Genomic DNA, 20,716 nt, shown 5'->3' on the forward strand with positions numbered 1-20,716 from the left:
GGCCAGCAATTATCTTAGCAACCAGTTATATTCCACTTTCGCCCTCCGACGCCCGTTTTTCTCACTTCCAGGCCAATGTTGAACACCTTGGGGCCACTTTCTTCAAACCCAAACCACATATTTGTGTTGTACACACATGGGAAGACCCTAAAAGTTAATGGCCGGCCACTATTTCCATTTGACCCTTTTGAACCCCTCTTGAAAATGGCTTGTTCTCTCTCCTGTTTTAGAGTTTCCAAATTCGAACCACAGGGTTGTGATGAGGGGACCTGGGAGGCCACCTTTTTGTGGTGGCCGGCCAGAAATTGATCTTGACCTTTTTGACCCTTAGCCGGCCGGCTAGGGGGGGTGGCCAGCCGGCCACCTTCAAGTCCAAAAACCAGCCGGCCATGTTCCTTGTGTGATACACTTTACAGCTGTATAGCTGTTTCCCCCAGAAAATATCTCAATCCGGGGAATATTTTGTGGGGGAAAGCCTTGGTCCTTTTCCCCCACCCTATCCTTCCATGCTCCCCCTCCTTTTGATCCTTATAACCAGTAGGCAACATTGGTCTTGAGGGTTAGAGAAATTCATCTTCAAGCTTGCATGCAAAAATCCTCCTCCATCTCTCTCATTTCCTTGAAAACCTCCAAGTCCTACACCACCATTTCTTCTACACCACCAACCCCCACCCTTCCATCCTCCATTCCAGAAGTTTGACGGTGTTATCCAAGGCCTAAGGAGCCACAAACTCAAGCCAAGAGGCAACCAAAGTCAAGCCTTCAAGGGTAAGTCCACTTTCCCTCTTTTCTAGCTCATTTTTGCACCAATTTCTTAGCCAACATGCTTACTGATTTGAGCTCCGACCAAAACTGAAAAGGTCATTTTTTTGAGCTCATTTTCTTGTTTCATTAAGGGCTCAACCCTGTTTGAGGCCCCCATATTGCACTTGCTTCAATATCCCCTTGTATGTCAATTTTCTTGCATGATTTATTAGCCTAGTGTGCTTCCATTTTTGGGCATTTTACAGAACTAAAAATAGACTTATTTTGAGCCCCTCTTCAACATTGAAGAAGGGCTCATCAGTGTTTGGGACTTCCATGTGCCACTTCATGTTATATCCCCTCTTTGGTCCCCATTTTTGCATGCTTTGGCAGCCTATCATGCTTCGGTTTTTGGTCTTTTTACAGGCCTAGAAATGGACTTATTTTGACCTTCTTAACATGTTTCATTAAGGGTCTTTGGCTGTTTGTGGAATATTTTGCATACTTTGTGTTATAGCCACTTTTGAGCCTCTTTTTGCATTGCATTTCTAGCATGTTTGTATACTGTTTTGGGGTTTTTACAGTTCTGTAAATATGCTTATTTTTGGTCCCTCTTCAATGTTGTAGAAGGGAATTTTTCAGTTTGGGCTGTGCATATACCACTTGCCTCTTTGGCCACCTTTTGGCCCATTTTCTTGCATAAAAGCTTAGCCATATCTATGTTTGTTTTTAGGGTTTTTACAGTTCTGTAAAGTGGCTTATTTTTGGTCCCTCTTCAATGTTGTTGAAGGGCCCTAACCTATTTGGAGTCAGAAGCTGTGAGTTGCTTCATAACCTCATGTTTAGGGCCATTTTTGCATGCCATTGTTGCCCTATCTTTGCTTGTTGTTTGGCCATGATTTGTACTAGAAAAATACTGATTTTGAGGCTGCCTTGCTTCTGTCTTTCCATTCCATATACCAATTATGCTTGCTTTGTATAGCTGTAAGCCATTTCATGTGACTAATTTTGCATTTCGGGCGAGATTCCATGCATCGGGTGTACTTTCGCCTCATTTCGGGACTGTTTTCCCCCACATTTCAGTTCTGAAATTCCATTAGCATGTTTGCATATCATTTCCATGCTATTGCATTGCATATGTCATTGCCTCAGTTTGCGTGCCCGTGTGCACGCATTTCGAGGCACTTCATTTTTCATCCATCGGCCTCTTATGTGAGTGTGGCTGAGGCTCTCTCATGTTAGTGTAAGTCCATGTTGCATTCTATATGCCATTTTAGCCATTGCATTGCGTATGCCATTGCCTCGGTTTGCGTGCCCGTGTGCACGCAGTTTGAGGCACTTCATTTTTCATCCATCGGCCTCTTATGTGAGTGCGGCTGAGGCTCTCTCATGTTAGTATAAGCCCATATCACATTTCCATGTCATTTACATTGCGTGTGTCATTTTCTTGATTTGCGTGCCCGCGTGTACGCATTTCGAGGCATCTCATTTTCATGGCATTGTGCATACTAGGTTGTATCTTAGATCACATTCTGTCGTTTTCTCGGTTTGCGTGCCCGTGTGCACGCATTTCGAGACATCTCATTCTTACAGCATAGTGCATACTAGGTTGTATCTTAGATCGCATTCAGTCATTTTCCTCAGTTTGCGTGCCCGTGTGCACGCATTTCGAGACATCTCATTTTCATAGCATAGTGCATACTAGGTTGTATCTTAGTTGCATTCCATGCATATCATGCATATTGCATCGTGTCCGGGATAGGAGTTAGCCCGGGCACGGGAAACGAGGTGCGTTTCGTACTCCGAGTGACGAAACGCGTCTCAATTCCCAGTCACCGACACTCCGGATTACCCATGATGGAGTTAGGTTCTTGTTGTGTTTATACGTGCATTCATTCTATATTGAGTTGCACATTTCGACCCCTCTGCCATCATGCATCGATATGCGTGATTGGTGGCACGAGGATCGAGGCATGCATATATCTGTGAAAATACATTGCTATGCCCCTTTCCTGCTCTCTGTTGCAGCAAAATGAAGAATCAACAACTTTTTGGAGTTTGGCGCGCATTTCAAGAAAAGGTGTAAACAGAGGCTAATTGGGGCATCCCAGTGGATTTCCGCGCAAGGCAATCCAGACATGCATCATTCATCAGGAGCAAGGCAGTCCCTGGCTTGCACGCCAGTTTTACAGCTTTCTTAGTTAATTTGTTAATTAATTAGGAATTTGTATATTATTCGGCCTGTATTATTTGGACTGTAATATCCTTTCATTTGGGACTGTATATTTATTCGGACCCTCTGTGCGAGGGCACAACTGTAATAAGTGTGCGTGTGTGTGTTGTATGTCTTCCAACCCCACGTCTTTCTCCCTTTTATTTATCAGCTTACGATGGTTAGATTAGGGCATATTTCAATTAGCATACAGTATGATATCATGTTTGCATTCATTCATCTGTTTTGCATGCACCGGGCTCGGCGCATCATACTAACTGCATAGTATTTCAATTTCAAAGTTGAATACGTGTTAGCTGTAGCATTCCATATGCCATGTTTAGAATAGCCGAGCCTGCTATAGTTGCATTTTTGCATGTGTTGCATTAGGCATTTCTGTATATTTAGGGTCATGCATGATTTCTAATGAATGTCTGTTTTGGCTTGGAGTACTCGGTAAGTTTTATGCTTTAGCATCCTTGCATGCGTGTGAGTGACTGCCATGAATAGCATGCTTACCATGAGACTATGTGCTTACATGATATAACTGACTGAATGCCTGTGGGTGAAGGTTGAGTTACTTGGATTGGTACAATTCATCAAATGTTTGTTTTAAGCCCACTAGATAGTGGCAAAACCATCTTTTCTAAGCTCACCTGCGGGTGGCAAAATCTGCATTTTAAGCCTACTTGCGAGTAGCAAACCATCTTTCAAATAAACAAACATGAAATGTTTTGTTCCAATCCGGGCGACCCAGTCTATACTTATATGCTGTGTGCATCACATAATAACCTAGGCTAATAACCAGAATAAGAACACATAATTTTTTCAAAAATAGATATCATGGTTAGTAGAGGCCGATCTTTAATCAGGCGAGCGGGGGTGCTCACGAAGTGACCTTCCCCAATCGTACCCAAGTTCCCGAGCCGAGGCAACTTTGGTGATGACGGACACGTGGCCTTTGGCACCGAGTCAGGGTTTCCTAAATTTCCCATTATAAAATATTTAGGTGGCGACTCTGTATCTGGCAAAGCAGTCCATGTTTGGCACTTCTTTCAAAATCTGTTTTCTCAAAACGATTTGCCGGATTTGGACTCTTTGGTTCAGACTTAGAACCGTGACAAAAATTGAGAGTCCTGAGCTGTAGTGACCCCAAAATGAACGGAACGGGAGCTCGTTCCTCCCGAGGGCGTTCGGGGACGTCTACAAAATGTCTTGGGAATATTGGGACCTTCGAATGGGTTAAAATGCCAGTTGGCCTAAAGAATGCTGGGGCCACATATCATAGGGCTATGAACACTATCTTTCATGACCTTATTGAAGGGTATTTAAAGTGTTATATTGATGACATTATAGTTAAATCCCAATCCATGAAGGAACATCTGTTTCACTTAGAAGCAGCCTTTGAAAGAATGAGAAAGTTCAAATTGAAGCTCAATCCTCTTAAGTGTGCTTTTGGCGTATCATCTGGAAACTTCTTGGGCTATGTAGTACACAAGAAAGGAATACAGATTGACCAGAATAAAGCCAAAGCCATCATTGACGCCAGATCTCCATCAAGTAAGAAAGAATTACAAAAGTTCCTTGAACAGGTTAATTTTCTTTGAAGATTCATTTCTAACACTACAGGGAAAACTAAAGTATTTTCTTCCTTATTAAGGCTGAAAGATGAAGAGGAATTTGTGTGGACAGTAGAGCATCAAACTGCTTTCGAAGGTATCAAAGCCTACTTGGCCAACCCTCCAGTGCTGATGCCACCAGAGGGTGACAAGCCCTTGAAGTTGTACATAGCTGCAGCAGAAGATTCGTTGGGAGCTTTCTTAGCCCAAGACAATGAAGAATGCAATGAGCAAGCTGTTTATTACCTTAGTAGGTTTTTAAATTCTTGTGAATGTAAATATTCAGCTGTAGAAAAGCTTTGCCTTGCACTATATTTTGCTACAATGAAATTAAGATATTATCTTTTGCCTATAACTGTCTTAGTAATTGCAACCACAGATTTGGCTAAATATATGTTATCTAGACCTATGTTGAGGAGAATAATTGGCAAGTGGGTATTAGTCTTGTCAGAATTTCATTTAGAATATGTGTCCCCAAAAGACAGTGAAAGGACAAGTTTTAGCCAATTTTTTGGCAGACCATCCATCTCAAACAGAGAACCAAGAGATAATGGAACTTGGTATAACTAGTGTTGAGCCATGGCAAATGTGGTTCGATGGATCGAAAACCAATGGCCTAACTGGAATTGGTATAGTAATTAAGTCACCACAAGGAATAGAAACCACCCATGGTTTTAGAGTGGATGGAACTACTTGTTCTAATAATCAAGCTGAATATGAAGCCTTGATAGTGGGATTAGAAATTCTTATTGGATTACAAGTACATGCAGTTGACATATTTAGAGATTCTCAATTGGTGGTTAACCAAGTGAAAGGGATTTTCAAATGTCAAAGTATAAGCATGTTGCCATATTATATTGTTGCATTACATCTGCTTTCTCAATTTCAAATAGCAAATGTAACTTATGTCCCAAGATTCTTAAATAATAGAGCTAATGATGTGGCTCAGAAAGTTTCGAATTTCAAGAGGAGGGATAATACTCGAAGGGACATAAACCAAACAACATACCAGAAATCTATATCACCCTTAAATAAAAGGAATGTGGTCCTGGAAGTCAATCATAATGACTTACAGGAACAAGATTAGAGGCATCCAATAATGCAATACTTGGCCGGTCCATTCTCGAAGGCCAGCAAGAAAATTAAATTGCAATCCATGAAATACATCATATACGGCAATGCTCTCTACAAAAGGGGGGGAGATGGTTTATTGTTGGAATGTTTGGGCCCAAAAGAAGCATTAACAGCTATGGCTGAGGTTCACGAAGGCATCTGTGGTGCTCATCAGCCTGGTGTGAAGATGAGGTGGTTGCTTCGAAGGCATTCCTACTATTGGCCAACTATCCTTAAATATTGCATAGAGTATGCAAAAGGTTGCCAAGCATGTCAAACGCATGGCACAATAAGGCATGTGCCCATAACTGACCTGCATGCAGTGGTGAAGCCTTGGCCATTTAGAGGATGGGCCATGGATATGATGGGGAAAATACACCCACCCTCTTCGAAGCATCATTGTTTCATTTTAGTAGCCACTGATTATTTCACTAAGTGGGTCGAAGCTAAGCCATACAAGGCTGTAGACCAGACTGAGGTCATTGGATTCATCACGGATTTAATCCATAGATTTGGCATCCCACAAACTATAACTGTTGATAATGAGACTATGTTCGATGGGAAAATGGTGAAGTCCTTTATATCAGAGTTTGGAATTAGCCTTGTTAACTCTACCCCCTATTATGCACAAGCCAATGGTCAAGCTGAGTCATCTAATAAGTCCTTGAAGAAAGGAATACAAAAGGTTGTGGAAGACAATCCTAGGGATTGGCATAACTTATTGTTGGATGTATTGTGGGCTTATAGAACTTCCCCAAGGTCAAGCACATGAGTTACTCCTTATGCCTTGGTGTATGGGCATGATGCAGTGTTATCTGTGGAAATTAATGTTAAATCTTTGAGGGTAAGATGCCAAGACCAGCTAAATCCTGAGCAATACCATCAGAGTATGTGTTTGGAATTAGAAGACATAAATGAAGCCAGAATTCTGGCATTAAACAGTATTCTCTTGCAAAAGAAGAAAGCAGCCAAAAATTACAATAAGAAAGTCAAATACATTAGCTTTGATGAAGGTGATTTGATATAGAAGACAATACTCCCAATAAGAATTAAAAGCCATAAGTTTGGTAAATGGTCACCTAACTAGGAAGGACCATATCAAATTCATAGAGTCCTGCCTTTTGGGGCATACCATTTGAAAAATTTGAATGGATACATACATCCCCAAAAGATCAATGGCAGATATTTGAAGCCTTATTTTCCAACTATTTGGAAAACACAAGGAGTAGAATAAATGTCAAGCAAAAGAACACAAGAGTACTCAAATGATAAATCAGAATTTATTTTTCTTCATAAAGAGTTAAATACGTTCTGCCACAAATTGGCCCAAAAATCATTACAATGCCTTAATTGTTCTTTTACAACAGACTTCCTATTCTTAAATGAGGGAACCAACTGAATGGCTGTGGTCATTTCTTGCTTTCAATCGGCCAATCCTTGGTTGGTGATCTACAGTTTGGTGTCAGTTCAAATTAAGGCTTGATTCACTGCAGACAGCTCCTCCTCAAGTTGAGCTTTCTTCTCCAGTAGTTGAGTTCGAAAATGGGAGACAGAGGAATGTTGTTCCTTCAGCACTGAGACTTCAGAATGTACTATGGAAACAAAGCTCTGATCTCTCGCTAATTTCTCCTCTGCAGCCTTGGCAGTATGACATATGTTGATATAGAAGTCAATAGTAGCTGCTGCCTGAGATAGATGACAGTCATGCTGGATGGCTCAACAACTTTGTAGCACTGCAGGAAGCCATTTCTTATTATAGGCCTTTGTAAAGCCTCGAAAGGAATCCTTAAAAAAGATATTAGTAATTCCAGACAGCTGTCTAAATCCATCAGAGGTGCAGAAGGCTTCCTACTGGAGGATGAGGAGCTCTCAAGAATTTCTAACAAGGAGTCAGCTAGAACCAACGGCTCAGCCTCATCATTAGTTATTGGAGAGGTAGAGGGTATGTCGAAGAGACTAACTAGTCTTGCTTCGAAGACATCTACTTCTTCCATGGACATGAGGGGTGCAAAAAGAGTAGTGGTAGAAGACACAAAGGACTGCATAGGGATATGAGAAATTGATGGAACATCTTCGGCAGTCTCTATGGTCCTAGCCACCAATATGTCAAGGGAAGAAGGGCTGGAAGTAGATAAAGGTAATAAACCATGGGTTGGAGAGCCACCAGCACCCTCTTTTGGGGAATCAGCTATCATCTGAGATAGAGTAACAGTTGGAATTTCCTTAGGAGGAGGGGAAAGAGCAAGGCTTGGAAAAGAAACGAATAGAGGTAGATCCAAAGATAAAAAAGGGAGATATGGATTCAATCCAAAGGGAAAAGATGCAGGAATGTTTGGCCTCAAAGGGGGTACATGAAATGTAGGCCTAGGAAGTGGGAGTATTATCTGAATGGTCTTCACATTTTGCATCCGATCAACCTCAATTGAAACTGTGGGAGTTCTCATTAGGAGAATAAGCTCAGGAGTTGTTGCTGCAAAAGAAGAAAAGGACAAAGTGATGTCAAGGTTCAATACCCAAAAGATTAACAAGGAAAAACAGTAGAGGCTTTAAAGAAGTTACTTGTTTCAGAAGTGACAGTAGCAATAAGAGAGCTTCGAAGAGAGTAGTGCTCGGCAATGTGTTGTCTTCTTGCCGCATCCCTTTGAAGTGCATCAGCAGCAGCAGCTTCATCTCTTAAGAATTGCTGCTGTTGTCTCTTCTCAGCTCTCTCAAACATGATTATGGCCTTGGAGTGCTCTTGTTCCACTGCCTTAGCAGCTGCCTCATGTATAGGATCTTCAACAAAATCAGAAGGAGAGACAGTTATCTTCCTTCTCTTTTTTCTTTGTACAGGCATTGAATGTTCTTCCTCAATTTCTTTCTCTCCAATTTGGGATTCAGATTCTTCAGAAGTGAGTTCTTCCACTCTGACAATTGTCTCATGTGTGGGATCTTGATCCAAGTCAGAAGAAGGGACGGTCACTCTTTTCTTTCTTTTCAGGGAGGACTCTTGCTCTTGAGTAAACTCTTCTTCTTCTTCTTCTTCTTCTTCTTCTTCTTCTTCTTCTTCTTCTTCTTGCACCTCAAAAACTTCCTTTTCAGGCTCAAGTAAAAGTCTCCTTTTCTTTTGTTGTCATTTGCTTTTGAGGAGATTTAGAGCTTGAATCTTCTGAGGAGAGTCTTCCTGTGAGGCACCTACATCACCTTCACAAAAAGAAGAACTAAAGATAAAACTGAAAGCATTATAAAGAAGGTAAAAAGAGAAGAGATGAGGGTATATACCTTTCTTCGAGGTGGCCCGAGTAACTCTAGGAGGAGTTGAAGTAGTAGGAGCAGATTGTGTGGAAGCAGGCACAGGAACTGGGGTGGTTAGAACAGTGGAAGAAGTAGCAACTCCAGCTCCTTTGGGCTTGGGCACATCCAACACCGTCAGTAGGTCTTGAGGGGAAATGGCCAAGTGCACTTCCATATTGGTCACCCACCAATTTTGGTATCTCTTCAAAAAGTTACCTTAGGGAAGGAAGGGGATATACTCAAAATCGACCAAGTCCTGTATAAATTTGGAAGTTGCCTCTTCCAGTCTGGACCTTCGAACTTTCATATCCCTTGTGGTAAGACTTAGATTGGTGTTACTACAGAGAGGTATTGGGACCCCCTGAGTGAAGCCAAATTGTCTAGCAAATTGTGCTGGGCAATAAGGCTCAGCAATGCATTTGTAAGCTTTGGGGTTCATAGTCCCAATGAATAATTCTCTGGGGATTAAAATGGAGGCCCATATATCTTTGTGACAGGTGAAGCACAGAGCCTATCACTTAGGAAATTCTTCAACCAAAGTGGGCCAATAGTAGTGGGTTCGAAGGGACGAAAGTAGTAGAAAAGAGGAGAAACTGAAAGTTGGTGGAAGAAAGAGAAGTAAAAAGCAAAAGTAGAAGGATAAAGAGAAGCATTGGCTAGCCTCATGCCATGAGTAGGAGGGTCTGGTTCAAAAAATTTAAGGCATTTGGATTGTAACTCAGGGAAATAAGCAAAAAGCCAAAGCTGAAGAATCCAAATCGGCCCCCCTTGATTGACATCTAGGGTTTCTCACAGAAAAGAGAGCAGGCTCTATATACGTCACCTAGAACGTATGGAAGCCACCATCTTCTGTAAAACAAGGGCTTTGGCAAGAGGGGCAAATTCAAGCATAATTCTTTAAGATGAGGTGCAGAAAAGGAACTTGCAAAGCCAATATAATAAGAAAGAGAAGAATTCCTTATCGGTCACAAGACCTTCCCTTCTATTCTCAGCCTTGACAAAATCACTATAGGATGAGTTAAGAGAGATGAGGGAAAAAGGGACTGCTAGGTCAGGATAATCTGGTCCAATGGGAGTTCCAATAGGAGATAATCCTAAAAGATGGCAAATGTCAAGAACAGTAGGGGCCATCATCCCACATCTGAATTGGAAGAAATTAAAAACAGAATTCCAAAAATACAGAGCAGCAGGAACTAAAAAGGGGTCCTCTAAAATGGTTAACCTGGATAATCGGAGGGCGTCGAGGAGGCAGAGTTCTTGAAGGTCCAGGGTCCTACTAGGGACAACTCGATCATACCATTCTTGCCACTCCGGTCTCACCGTGGGCCAGCATCTGTGGAGGCGATTCGTATTCCAGTTTCTCCAGTCAAGGCCACCTTCGTAAAGGAGACAATGGTCTTCCAGATGAGGGTATAGAGTTGGAAGCTCAATAGGAATCTCCTTGAATATGGGGCCAAGCACATAGTCTTGTTGCACATGACGACAAGGAATGAAGATGCGTCCGTCAATGGCACGTTTCTCCCCAACTTTGTACTTTTCACATTCTGCATCAATGAGCCTTTTCAGGGCTACAGATGGGCTCACACGCTCTTCAACTAGCACTTTCAATGAGGAGGAAGCCATTAATAGAACGCTTTCTCAAAGGATGAAGCTGGGAAAGGGAGTAGAAAGAAGTGGGAGACGAATAGAGGTAAAGGGTTTGTATGTTGAGCGAGCAAGTGATTTCAGAATGCGGAATAAAAGGGTTTCAAAAGCCTTTGTATCTGAAAGGCACATCGCGTAAATTCGTTAAGTACTAAAAGTACGAATACGAAGAATTTCCTTCAATATTGATACTCTTGGAGGGAAGAACACATCCTAGATGTTGATACCAACTTCGAAGTAGAATGTTTGGCTTCGAAGCCAGATTTTGGCGCCAAAAGTCAAATAACAACGGCTTCAAAACTAAGAAGCTAGCTTCGAAGCACATTCCATGCTTAAGGATGTAAGAATACTCAAGTATTCATTTACTTCGAATGGGATTAAAGACCTGTTTTAGGTTTCTCAATGAAAGTGATGTTCTTCGAAGTAAAACTAGGAATCCCTTAGGAATGGAAATTGGCATTCGAAACATCGAAACCAATAGTTGGTTTATATATAGTCAGAAAAGTTGCCTTTTTGAACAAAAACAGTGCAACCCTCAAAAGGAGCTTCCATATTTTTGAAAGTATGGACTGTTGTTCAAGACAAAAAGATCAATTTAAAACTGATTGATCATATTAAATCATTGACCATATGTTGGTTGTGATTGAAACAAGTTTTGAAGAGTAAGATTGTTAGTTTCGAAGCATGGATCCCAAATGGAAAAACAACAAAAAACTATCTACTACATTCCATAAATTAGAAAAGTTCATGGTCGTTTTGTTAATATTCATTTAAAACGATTGAATCCAGGTTCGAAGGAAAAGATTGTTCAGTTCGAAGCTCTGAAATTGCTTTTAAAGACAAATGGAGACAAAATCAAACCATATAAAAAAAAAACAAGTCTTAGTAGTATTAAAGCAAAAGCAGTTACATCGAATGGCCTTACTTGGGTACAAACTCATGCTTATAAAGATAGGGAATGGAATAAATAACAAGATCATGAAATTTAGTCCAACTATGATCAATGAATTTCTGTTCTTTCTTTATTCTGTCCTCTATTTCTTCTAATATTGGCTGCATGAGTTGATGTGCTCTCACTTCATAAAAGAGCTCTTCAGCCTTTATTTCGAAAGCTATTTCTCTCAATCCTTGTTCCAATTCGTCCATATCCAAGTCATCCCAGTATGCAGAATCTTTATTCTTGAAATTATCGAATTCTTCAATAAAATTTTCTGCTTCGTACTGGGCATGAATTCGAAAGGACGAAAGTTGGTCTAAAGATTGTGTGGTGGTCATAGAGGTCCGATGCCAGTGGAGAAGCAATGGAAGTTGGTCCAAAAACATGTGAAGCTCTGCTTGGGCGAAGGGGTTGAGGATGTGACCCCGAGTCAGAATATCACAAGCCCATCGAAAGTTCTTAAGAGGGACTTCGTCCTCAAGAATATTGAAGGGCAAGTGGGAGAAAGCCGCGAGCAAAAGTTAAGCTTGCTTCCGCTCAGCCGGAATAGGGGAAAGTGGAGGTTTGTAAGGTGGAAAGACCTTATCCGAGGAGAGGGCAAGCCTCAGTTTCTCTGTCCAGCAAGGACTTGGCGGAAGAGAAGGTGTGGATGCTTCTATCTTAGGAGGTGAAGCAAGGACAGAAGGAACAAAGGCATTGATATAATCGAGCCAGTCAGAAGAACAAATCTTCGCCTTCTGGGCTAAGAATGATAGATCGTACCCTTGTGTCTCTTCTAGGCATCGGGCGACATGTACTGTCTTTGTAGGCATGGAAGATGTATATCATGCCACAAGCAAACTCTCCTCCAAACTGCGTCAGTAGTCAATGGGCACGTAAGGATAGACCACCGAGCTTCGCGCATAGGAAGGGAATTCTAAAGGGTCAATAAACTCAACAAAGTGATGGTTGATTCGCTCCCTTAAATCACAGGCCTCGGGTTTTGACCAGTTTGTCCAGTCAGAAGCCCCAGAAGAGGAAGAAGTTGCAGCCTTATCCCATGCAGAGGGCTGTGAAGGAAAACTTCCCATGTCCATATTTGCAACTTTCTGAATCAAAGGATTGAGAGCAGTTTGTTCGTAGTCTGAGGATGAGTTAGAAAAGGACCTTCCCATGTCCATATTTGTAAGTTTCTGAATCGAAGGATTAGGGCAATATGTTCGAAGTCCAAGGGTTGGTAATCTGCAAAGGCATCCATGACTTAAATATAGAAGGGTGGGTAAAGGTGGCCAATTAATGCATGAAGGTTCTTTCGAGGAGGAACAACATCATCATATGACTCTTTATGTGCTCGATCAATGAAGGAGGTAATTGATTCGGCCATAAAAAGTGTACCGGCCTGTTCGAATACTAAAGTGGTGGAGGTGTTCAGAAGATTGAAGGGGAGTTTAATGCAGATGATAAATAACAGTTGCATTTCTGGAAACCATGCACGTTCTAAGACGTGGGAAAAGACTTTGATCCACTAATATCACCAAGTATTGGGTATATTAGTGCGGGGGGTAATGTTGGCTACATATTTTGTACAAGCCAATTACAATTCGACGCGTGGCGAAATAAGGGTACTATAGGAAGACTATTCAGGTCCTCGATCCTGATCGTACACATGGCAGTTAGTATTGGTTATTAAGAGATCTGAGTAGCAACGGATCAACAAAGAGATACAAAGTGACGTGGCCTCAACAGTTACTCGCATTTCAGATTCAAATTTAGGAGGGAAGCTTAATTGCAAGTAATGGCGTAATGGAGTTAATATTGGGGCAAAATGATCGATGATCATGGAGGAGCAGTTCGACGGTTGGAAATGCAATTCGATGGTCATCCTGGAGCAATATAAATAGTAGAGAAGGCCCCAGAAAAAGCCCCTAGACTCAAATCCAAAAAACCAGTCCTTTATACTTATTTTCCTTTCCAGCTTTACATTTACAGTTTTTTTTTTTTTTTTACATTTACAGTTCTTTACATTACTGTACTTTAAAATTCCTGCACTGTACTTCGTTTCATAGGAGCAATTCCAAGTAGAGTTGCTGTAAACCTCTACGAGGCTGAGTTTGGATCATTGTAAATCTTTTTATCTTAATGAAATATTTCGACTGTTTTTCAATTCATTGTTATTTGTTTAATTCTCCAAAATCAAGACACCAGTAAAAATCCTCTTCATTGAGGCTGAAAGAACTAAAACACAATCGTCTGATAATTGGTTGGCAATTAATTTTCTATAAGGATTAATTAATCCTTACTGGCACGCTCACAATTACAACAATAACCTTCGGAAACCAAAAAGCCAACAAGACCATTAACTGATGTCGTTTTAACATGTTGATCCACGCTAGGCAATCACATGTGGTCCATTAAAGAATTATTTGTTCTTCTGTGATTGGGATTGCAACATTCTTAACTGATGGTAGTTAAAACTTGTTTCCAATCTCAATCATTAACCTATTTTCATTAAATAAAATTAATAAAAAAAAATAAGTATTTTAGTCATTAAAATCAATAAAAAAAAAATATTTTAGACATTTTACATGTATCTACAATGAGTTTAATAACTAAAATACGATTTTTTTAGTTGATTTTACTTAACAGAATAGACAAATGGTTTAAATTAAAAATAAATCAAAAGATTAAGATTTAAATTGAAAATTTATTTTGTTAAATGACTCAAACTCTGAATTTTTATTTTTACTTTTTAGAATTGTACATTTTCTTTTCTAAAAAAAAAAAACAAAAACAGAAGCGCCTTTCAGTTTTCTCTACCTAGTAATGGAAAAGTAGATTCAAAGATTTCCACTTCAATTAGTTTATCTGTCAACAATTGTTTAAAGAAACCAACCCAAATAAAAGAAAAACAATAACAAATGATATGTACGAGAAATAATATAGAAATATCACTGTACCTTATTTTTCTGAGTTCTTGATCAATATCTGTATTAACTCATATAATATATATTTGAACATGTCTCCTCCATTATCATGTCAAGTTTTCATTGCAATTTCATATTATATATATATATATATATATAAATTAACCCAGCAAATATAACATATCAAACTATTTATTATTATATTATCTTTTGTTTTTTAAATCAACAATTAATCCACATTACTCATGATGTGTATTCCATACATAAATAAGTAGCGTAAATTACTTTAGAAATTGTGAATGTCTCCCAAAAAAGGGTCTCCTTCATTTCCCTTTTTAGAAAAGTGTGGTCTAGGTGCCAGTCCTTAAATTTGGTGAACCATTGGGAGACATATATATATTTCTCTTTGGAGGATTTTACCGACTACCTCTTTCATAGCAGCAGCCTTCTGCACTAGTTATACTGGGTATAAATTGGTAGAAATGCGTATGGATTTGTAGTTCAGGTGCTAAGGATTTCTATGCTATGTAACATGTAATATTATCTATAGCCTACAAAAAGAAGTTAATAAGAAATTCTCTTAATGTTGTGTTTAGTTAGGAGATTTGAGGAGGAATATGAGGAGGAATTTGGAAAGGAAAATAGAAAAGACAAGTGAAATGTGAATAAAATATACCTAAATTTCACTTAATTTCACATACTTTTTTCCTTTTTCTTTTCAAATTCCTCTCCAAATTTCCCAACCAAACATAACCTCTAGACCCTGTTATTGCTTAATTTCACATACTATTTTACTTTTTTCCCTTTTCTTTTATTTTCAAATTCCTCTCCAATAAAATATGCCTACGATTAATGACTTTTTCCCATTGCCTATTGCAAGGTCTCCATTCCTATGGTGGTTTGGTCAATGAACGCATCTTGGGCCAGATTGACTTATCTAGCCCTTAAGGAGGCCTTGCCATTGGTGGGTGCTTCGCTTTAGCATAGAGGAGTTAGATCCAGGCTAAGAACTAAGGCTAGTTTTATATTAACACATTCAAATCATAGAGGATGGTTTTAAACAAAGTCATCTTTATTTCATAGAGGATATGAGTACTAGATCTCTGAACAAGACAAGAATATATGCACTTTAGCATGGTGACAAACTATTGAGTCACTATAAGTTGCGAAGAGATTGTAAGAATTCTCTGACTGCTGCTTGGAAATATTGGAGGTTAGTTACGTACTGAGCAAGGATCCTCTAGAGTGATTTTTCTCTAAAGTTTCCTAGAGTGCTACATTGTGTGATTGGGATTTACTGACAAGTCACATCAATTTTTCTGATGTGACTTGTCAGTAAATCTCAACCACACAATGTAACACTCTAAGAAACTTTAGGGAAATTTCACTCTAGAGGATCCTTGGTGTACAAGTACACCTATCAGTCTGACACAAGGCCTACCATTGCCTATGTAGCAAGTGTAATGAGGTTAAATCAGATTGGAAACAAAATTCATTGTTGAATACCAGATACTGAAATTCAAAGAATTAAACTAGAAATTAATCAGTAATTTTCTGACCTTATTGAAAAGAGCATGTGCATTGGCCAATCGTGGAAGCAACGGACCCATAATACGGAATACTATTCTCAACACTGCAACTGATGTAACTGGCCTGAGATGCTTTATGATAAGGTGTGTTCCTTCTAGCCATTCTTGTGGAAGATTACTAAAGAAAGAGTGAAGCAGGGCCACAATGTTACCTAGCAAAAAAATGATCACATTACAGGATCGAGGGTCAATCAAAAACACATAGGTCATGTTTGATTCACAAGACTAATAGTGAAGTATTAATAATGCTATTAAATTAGTGTGGTATTCATTATCCAATTGGATTAATATTCATTGGATTAATAATCCCACCCTTATCCCATTACTAATAATCCTACAAATTTATTGGATTAATTATCCATTGGATTAATAATCCTAAACCAAAATGTTAAAACAAACATAGGATAATTGGGCTCATGGATTAATAATCCCAATCCCATGCTCTAATTCACCCAATCAAGCATGCTAATTATAATGTAAGAAACAATTAATCCTTAAAACTTGAAATGGTTCATGGTGATGAATGTTTAGCTGATCAGTTTGAAAAGAACTAGATCATGGCTACCTCAAAGAACGTAAAACATTGTTTGTTAGCTTAGATAATACACTGAACTGAAACAATTTGACTTTCATTATTACTCTGCTTCAATCCTAGAGAAGTTATAACTCACTGCTATATGTTTTAGCAGAAGGTTTGAGCTATAAATTGTGTTCATGTGAGCAAAAGTTTATGATCAGGCAATTAAAAACTAATTAGTTGTCACAAGCACACAAAAAACAATGTTCTCGTACTGTGTTCTAATTTATTCAATTTGCCATTGAAAAGAAAATGACTTCGAGGCAGCTTCATTGCCCCCAACAGTGAATGAAGGCAATAGATTTATATATTGCTTATACATACAGAAAAATGAAATGGCTAGACAGCACCCTCATCATTAGAGGATGAAAAGAAAAAAGCAAAATAAATATAGAGATAAAATATCAACACCAAAGACATGGTAAAATCAAGGTTGTTAAAATCGGTATCCTAGGTAGGATCGGTGAGAGGATCTCGTGAATTGGATTGCAGGATCGGATTGAGGATCGTAAGATCCTACTTTCTATTAAAAAAAAGATAAAAATACAAATTAGAATGACACATATTAAAAATAAGGTGAAAAATCACAAAATCTACGATCCTACTGGTGATCCTGTTATAACATTAATCCTACAACGATCTGGATCGTTTTAGCAATCTAGGATTGTAGGATCGTATGAATCTTACAATCCGGATTGCGATTTTAATAACCATGGGTAAAATTTATCAATACAAAACCAAAGTTATCAAGCACATACCAATGGCTGTTGAGGTATTATCTTGGGCAGCCCATGTTGGATCAAGCAAAGCATAACCAACAGCAGAGTCTAGTTCTCCAAATGACCTCTTCCCATCAGTAAGCCACCAACTCTCTTTTATTAGATGCGATGCCTCCATATAGAGTTGTATGTGAAAATCTGTAGGGAGTTGAGCCAATAAAAGACCGCAAGCTTGGATGAGCAAACAAGACAACTGCTGGCATGTATAGCCACTTCGGGAAACAAAGTTAGAGGTGTTAATTCCTGAGACAGAAGGAGTTGGTCTACTTGCGTTCAAGGAATCAGTGCTTCCTCCTGAAGGGGAAGTTGGTAAAACAGAACCTTGCCCAACACCATTAGGAGCACCATGCAGACCATTGCTAGATTGGATTAGTGTTGGTTGTATGTGCACAACAATTTGAACTAGTGATGATACAATCTGGGACGCAGATACAGGAAGAGAGAATATTTCTATGACTGCTGTTTCAAGCATCAGCTGAGTATGTGTCCCTGGATCTTGGATTTGATAGAATGCTTTCTGGCCTTCGGAAGCATTTGTTGGTCCGGGCTGAGAAGTCGCTGAATTCTTGCGTGCACGGAGGGAATTACTTGAAGCATCCCCCAGTGAGACAGTTTTTGAGCTATTATTTAAAGGAGGAATGACATTATTCACAATACCTAATAAAAGAGTTGCAAGGTAGTCCAATGGTGGGCAAATGGCAGCATTTGATGAGTTAATATGCTGGGCAATGACTCAGAAAATGGGATCTGAAACGCAACAAGAAGGAACAAATGAGGCAGCAGCAACGACCAAAGTAGAGAGGGGTGGGGGGCAAAGAAGGTGGAGGGGGGAGGAGATTCACCATTACCTTTTTAAGATCCAGTACATTCAGTATTCGGAGAATAAGCTTTCCCGGAAGATGACCATAGAAATATGCAAGTATATCACGAACAAATGTAAAATTTAGGGGGTAATAGTGAAGAAATGTGGAAAACAACTGCAGAACTCTGTCAGCAAAGTCTGTGGCATCATTTTCAATAAGTCTATAGATGATTAAGGGGATGACTGGAAGCAAACGTGCAGTGATATCATCAAAGAATGTGGGATACCTGTGTAGTGCAAGATGAGAAAAACAAGAGTCAATACAGTGCAGGCAATCAAATCAAATGAAATTGCACAGTTTACAAAGATAGAGCAAAAAAATAGTCTAGATAGAAAGAAATATATGCATTAACAAAAATAATGGGAAAAAGGGATCTCATGACTACATTTATGAGAAGCCAGAAGAGGAACAGGAATTTATTCAGTCACTTAAAAATGGTTACGCCAATGCTTTCTGGGAGACAATGTCAATTTTACGTCTCTTTCCCTGAAAAATGGTGTTCAGTTTAATAAACTTAAGGGGTGGCACGTACAAGTCCATCACAAAATGCTTTCAACCCAACTATATACCAAACAATTTGATTATATGTCCTCAAGGTGCTTTGTACATGGTGGTTGGATATTGACAAGCCATGAAAGTATATTTTAATCTTTGGGATTGGAGGAATAGATATTAAAATCTTCAAACCTATGATATCTGTGTGCAAGTGGGCAAAAACTTGTCAGCTATACAAATCCATGATGATGCCCATATGGACTTCGCAGTAAAGAGAATTGAAAATATTGCTCATAACCTAAAATCTAATATACTTTACTATGACATAAAATAAATAAATAATTTTGATGAACATCTCAGGAGTGGTGAAATTCCAATTTGGTTCAAGGAAGACGCCATCCTTTAATATTTCTGTCCCTTGATTATTAATAGTTAAAATCTGAGTTAAAAACTGAATGCCTGAATGGCAAAGTTATACAAAAAAATTGAGTACGATTCTAATGGATGTGAAGATAGCCTTCCTTCATGGTGATCTAGAAGAGAAAATTTACATGAAACAACCACAAGGTTTGACAAGAATTGAAGTGGGTGAAAATTAATCAAGTCTTGGTGCTAGGCCCAATGCAATACTCACTCCAAGGTGGAGCTAGGTCGGACCTCGGCCCTATGGCCAACACTTGCTCCGAAGTAAGACAATCATAGGAGTTCGGCCCAATGTACGAGCGTCACTCCAAAGTGGGTCGAGCAACATGGTGGACCTTCTGGATGGACAGAACCACTCCGAAGTGGGTTGAGCAACATATTGGACCTTCTGGATGGACAGAACCACTCCGAAGTGGGTTGAGCAACATATTGGACCTTCTGGATGGACAGAACCACTCCGAAGTGGGTTGAGCAACATGTTGGACCTCCTGATTGGACAACCGTTCTAGAGCAGACCAACTTAGAGAAGGCCAATTCACTGAAGATCTTTCTTGGGTCCACTAGAGACAAACAACTCTGCTCCTCTCCCTCTGTATGAACATAACGTGGAGACATGGAGGTGCAGAGGGACAAGGAGCATATATGACAGACCTGCGTCTGAATGGCAGGCGGAGTGGTCGTCCTCTTCCAATGAGAGATGTCCGCTAATGAGACAAACAAAACAGACCTGCACCCGAGTGTCAGGCGGAGTGGTCGTCCTCCTCCAATAGGAGACGACCACGAATAAGACACGTTGGACAGATGGCGGAGAGAGAAGGACTTGAACGACAAACAACCTTCTCCTATAAAAGGTGAACACTATTCACTCAGAAGGGATCCGAAAATGGACACACTCAACACATATACTCTTTGTATTCTCTCTTTTTCCTCTCCCTGAGTCCCTGACTTTACCATCGGAGGGGTTTCCGACCAAACCCCGGTCGGGCAGCCTCACCGTTTGTTACTCTGTGCAGATCTTCAATTCCCGGAGCACGGTGTTCATCCACGAAGTTCAACTCTTCTTCATAGTGCGGAAATCACCCCCGCACAATTGGCGCCGTCTGTGGGAAAACCACTGTTTGCTTTGTGACGACCTCCGGCGATGGGAATCGAAGATACACCCCATTCTGGGCTAGCAGAGAGGACTCCAATGACAGAGAGAACCAAAGATAACGGTCCAGCATTCCCTAGAAGGCATGAAGACCTTGCAGACCTTAACGAATAGAGCACCGATGTAGTAGAGCAACGTCATGTCATCGTCGGCGAGTCACCCCAACATAGCTCCCTTGATAGAGACAACCGCGACCAAAGGGAGAGAGTACCACACTGTTCTATGACAAGCTCTGGTGAGGGGAACGAAAGACATACCTTTGTTGCCACTGTGGAAAAGGACTTTGTTGACAGAGAAGACAAAGGATAACAAATTAACACTTCGAAGAGTGCCGGAAAACTAGATCTGCACTAATGGATATAGAGAGACCAGATCTGCACCGACAGATGAAGTCT

At 40.0% G+C, this 20,716-nt stretch overlaps 1 protein-coding gene across 1 annotated transcript; it reads right to left on the bottom strand.

Moving 5' to 3' along the window:
* Window positions 1-15,962: 15,962 nt before the first annotated feature.
* On the bottom strand, window positions 15,963-20,394 carry LOC114311533 (mediator of RNA polymerase II transcription subunit 23-like). The gene is made up of 4 exons (XM_082872381.1): window positions 20,252-20,394; window positions 18,295-18,479; window positions 17,370-18,122; window positions 15,963-16,186 (listed from the first exon to the last, which is right to left on the bottom strand). Exons 1-4 carry the CDS (start codon window positions 20,392-20,394, stop codon window positions 15,978-15,980), a joined length of 1,290 nt encoding a protein of 429 aa, XP_082728507.1. The 3' UTR covers window positions 15,963-15,977.
* Between the last annotated feature and the right edge of the window lie 322 nt (window positions 20,395-20,716).

The sequence above is a fragment of the Camellia sinensis genome, chromosome 5, assembly GCF_055761805.1.
Source record: "Camellia sinensis isolate YWXY chromosome 5, ASM5576180v1, whole genome shotgun sequence".
Classification (NCBI taxonomy): domain Eukaryota; kingdom Viridiplantae; phylum Streptophyta; class Magnoliopsida; order Ericales; family Theaceae; genus Camellia; species Camellia sinensis.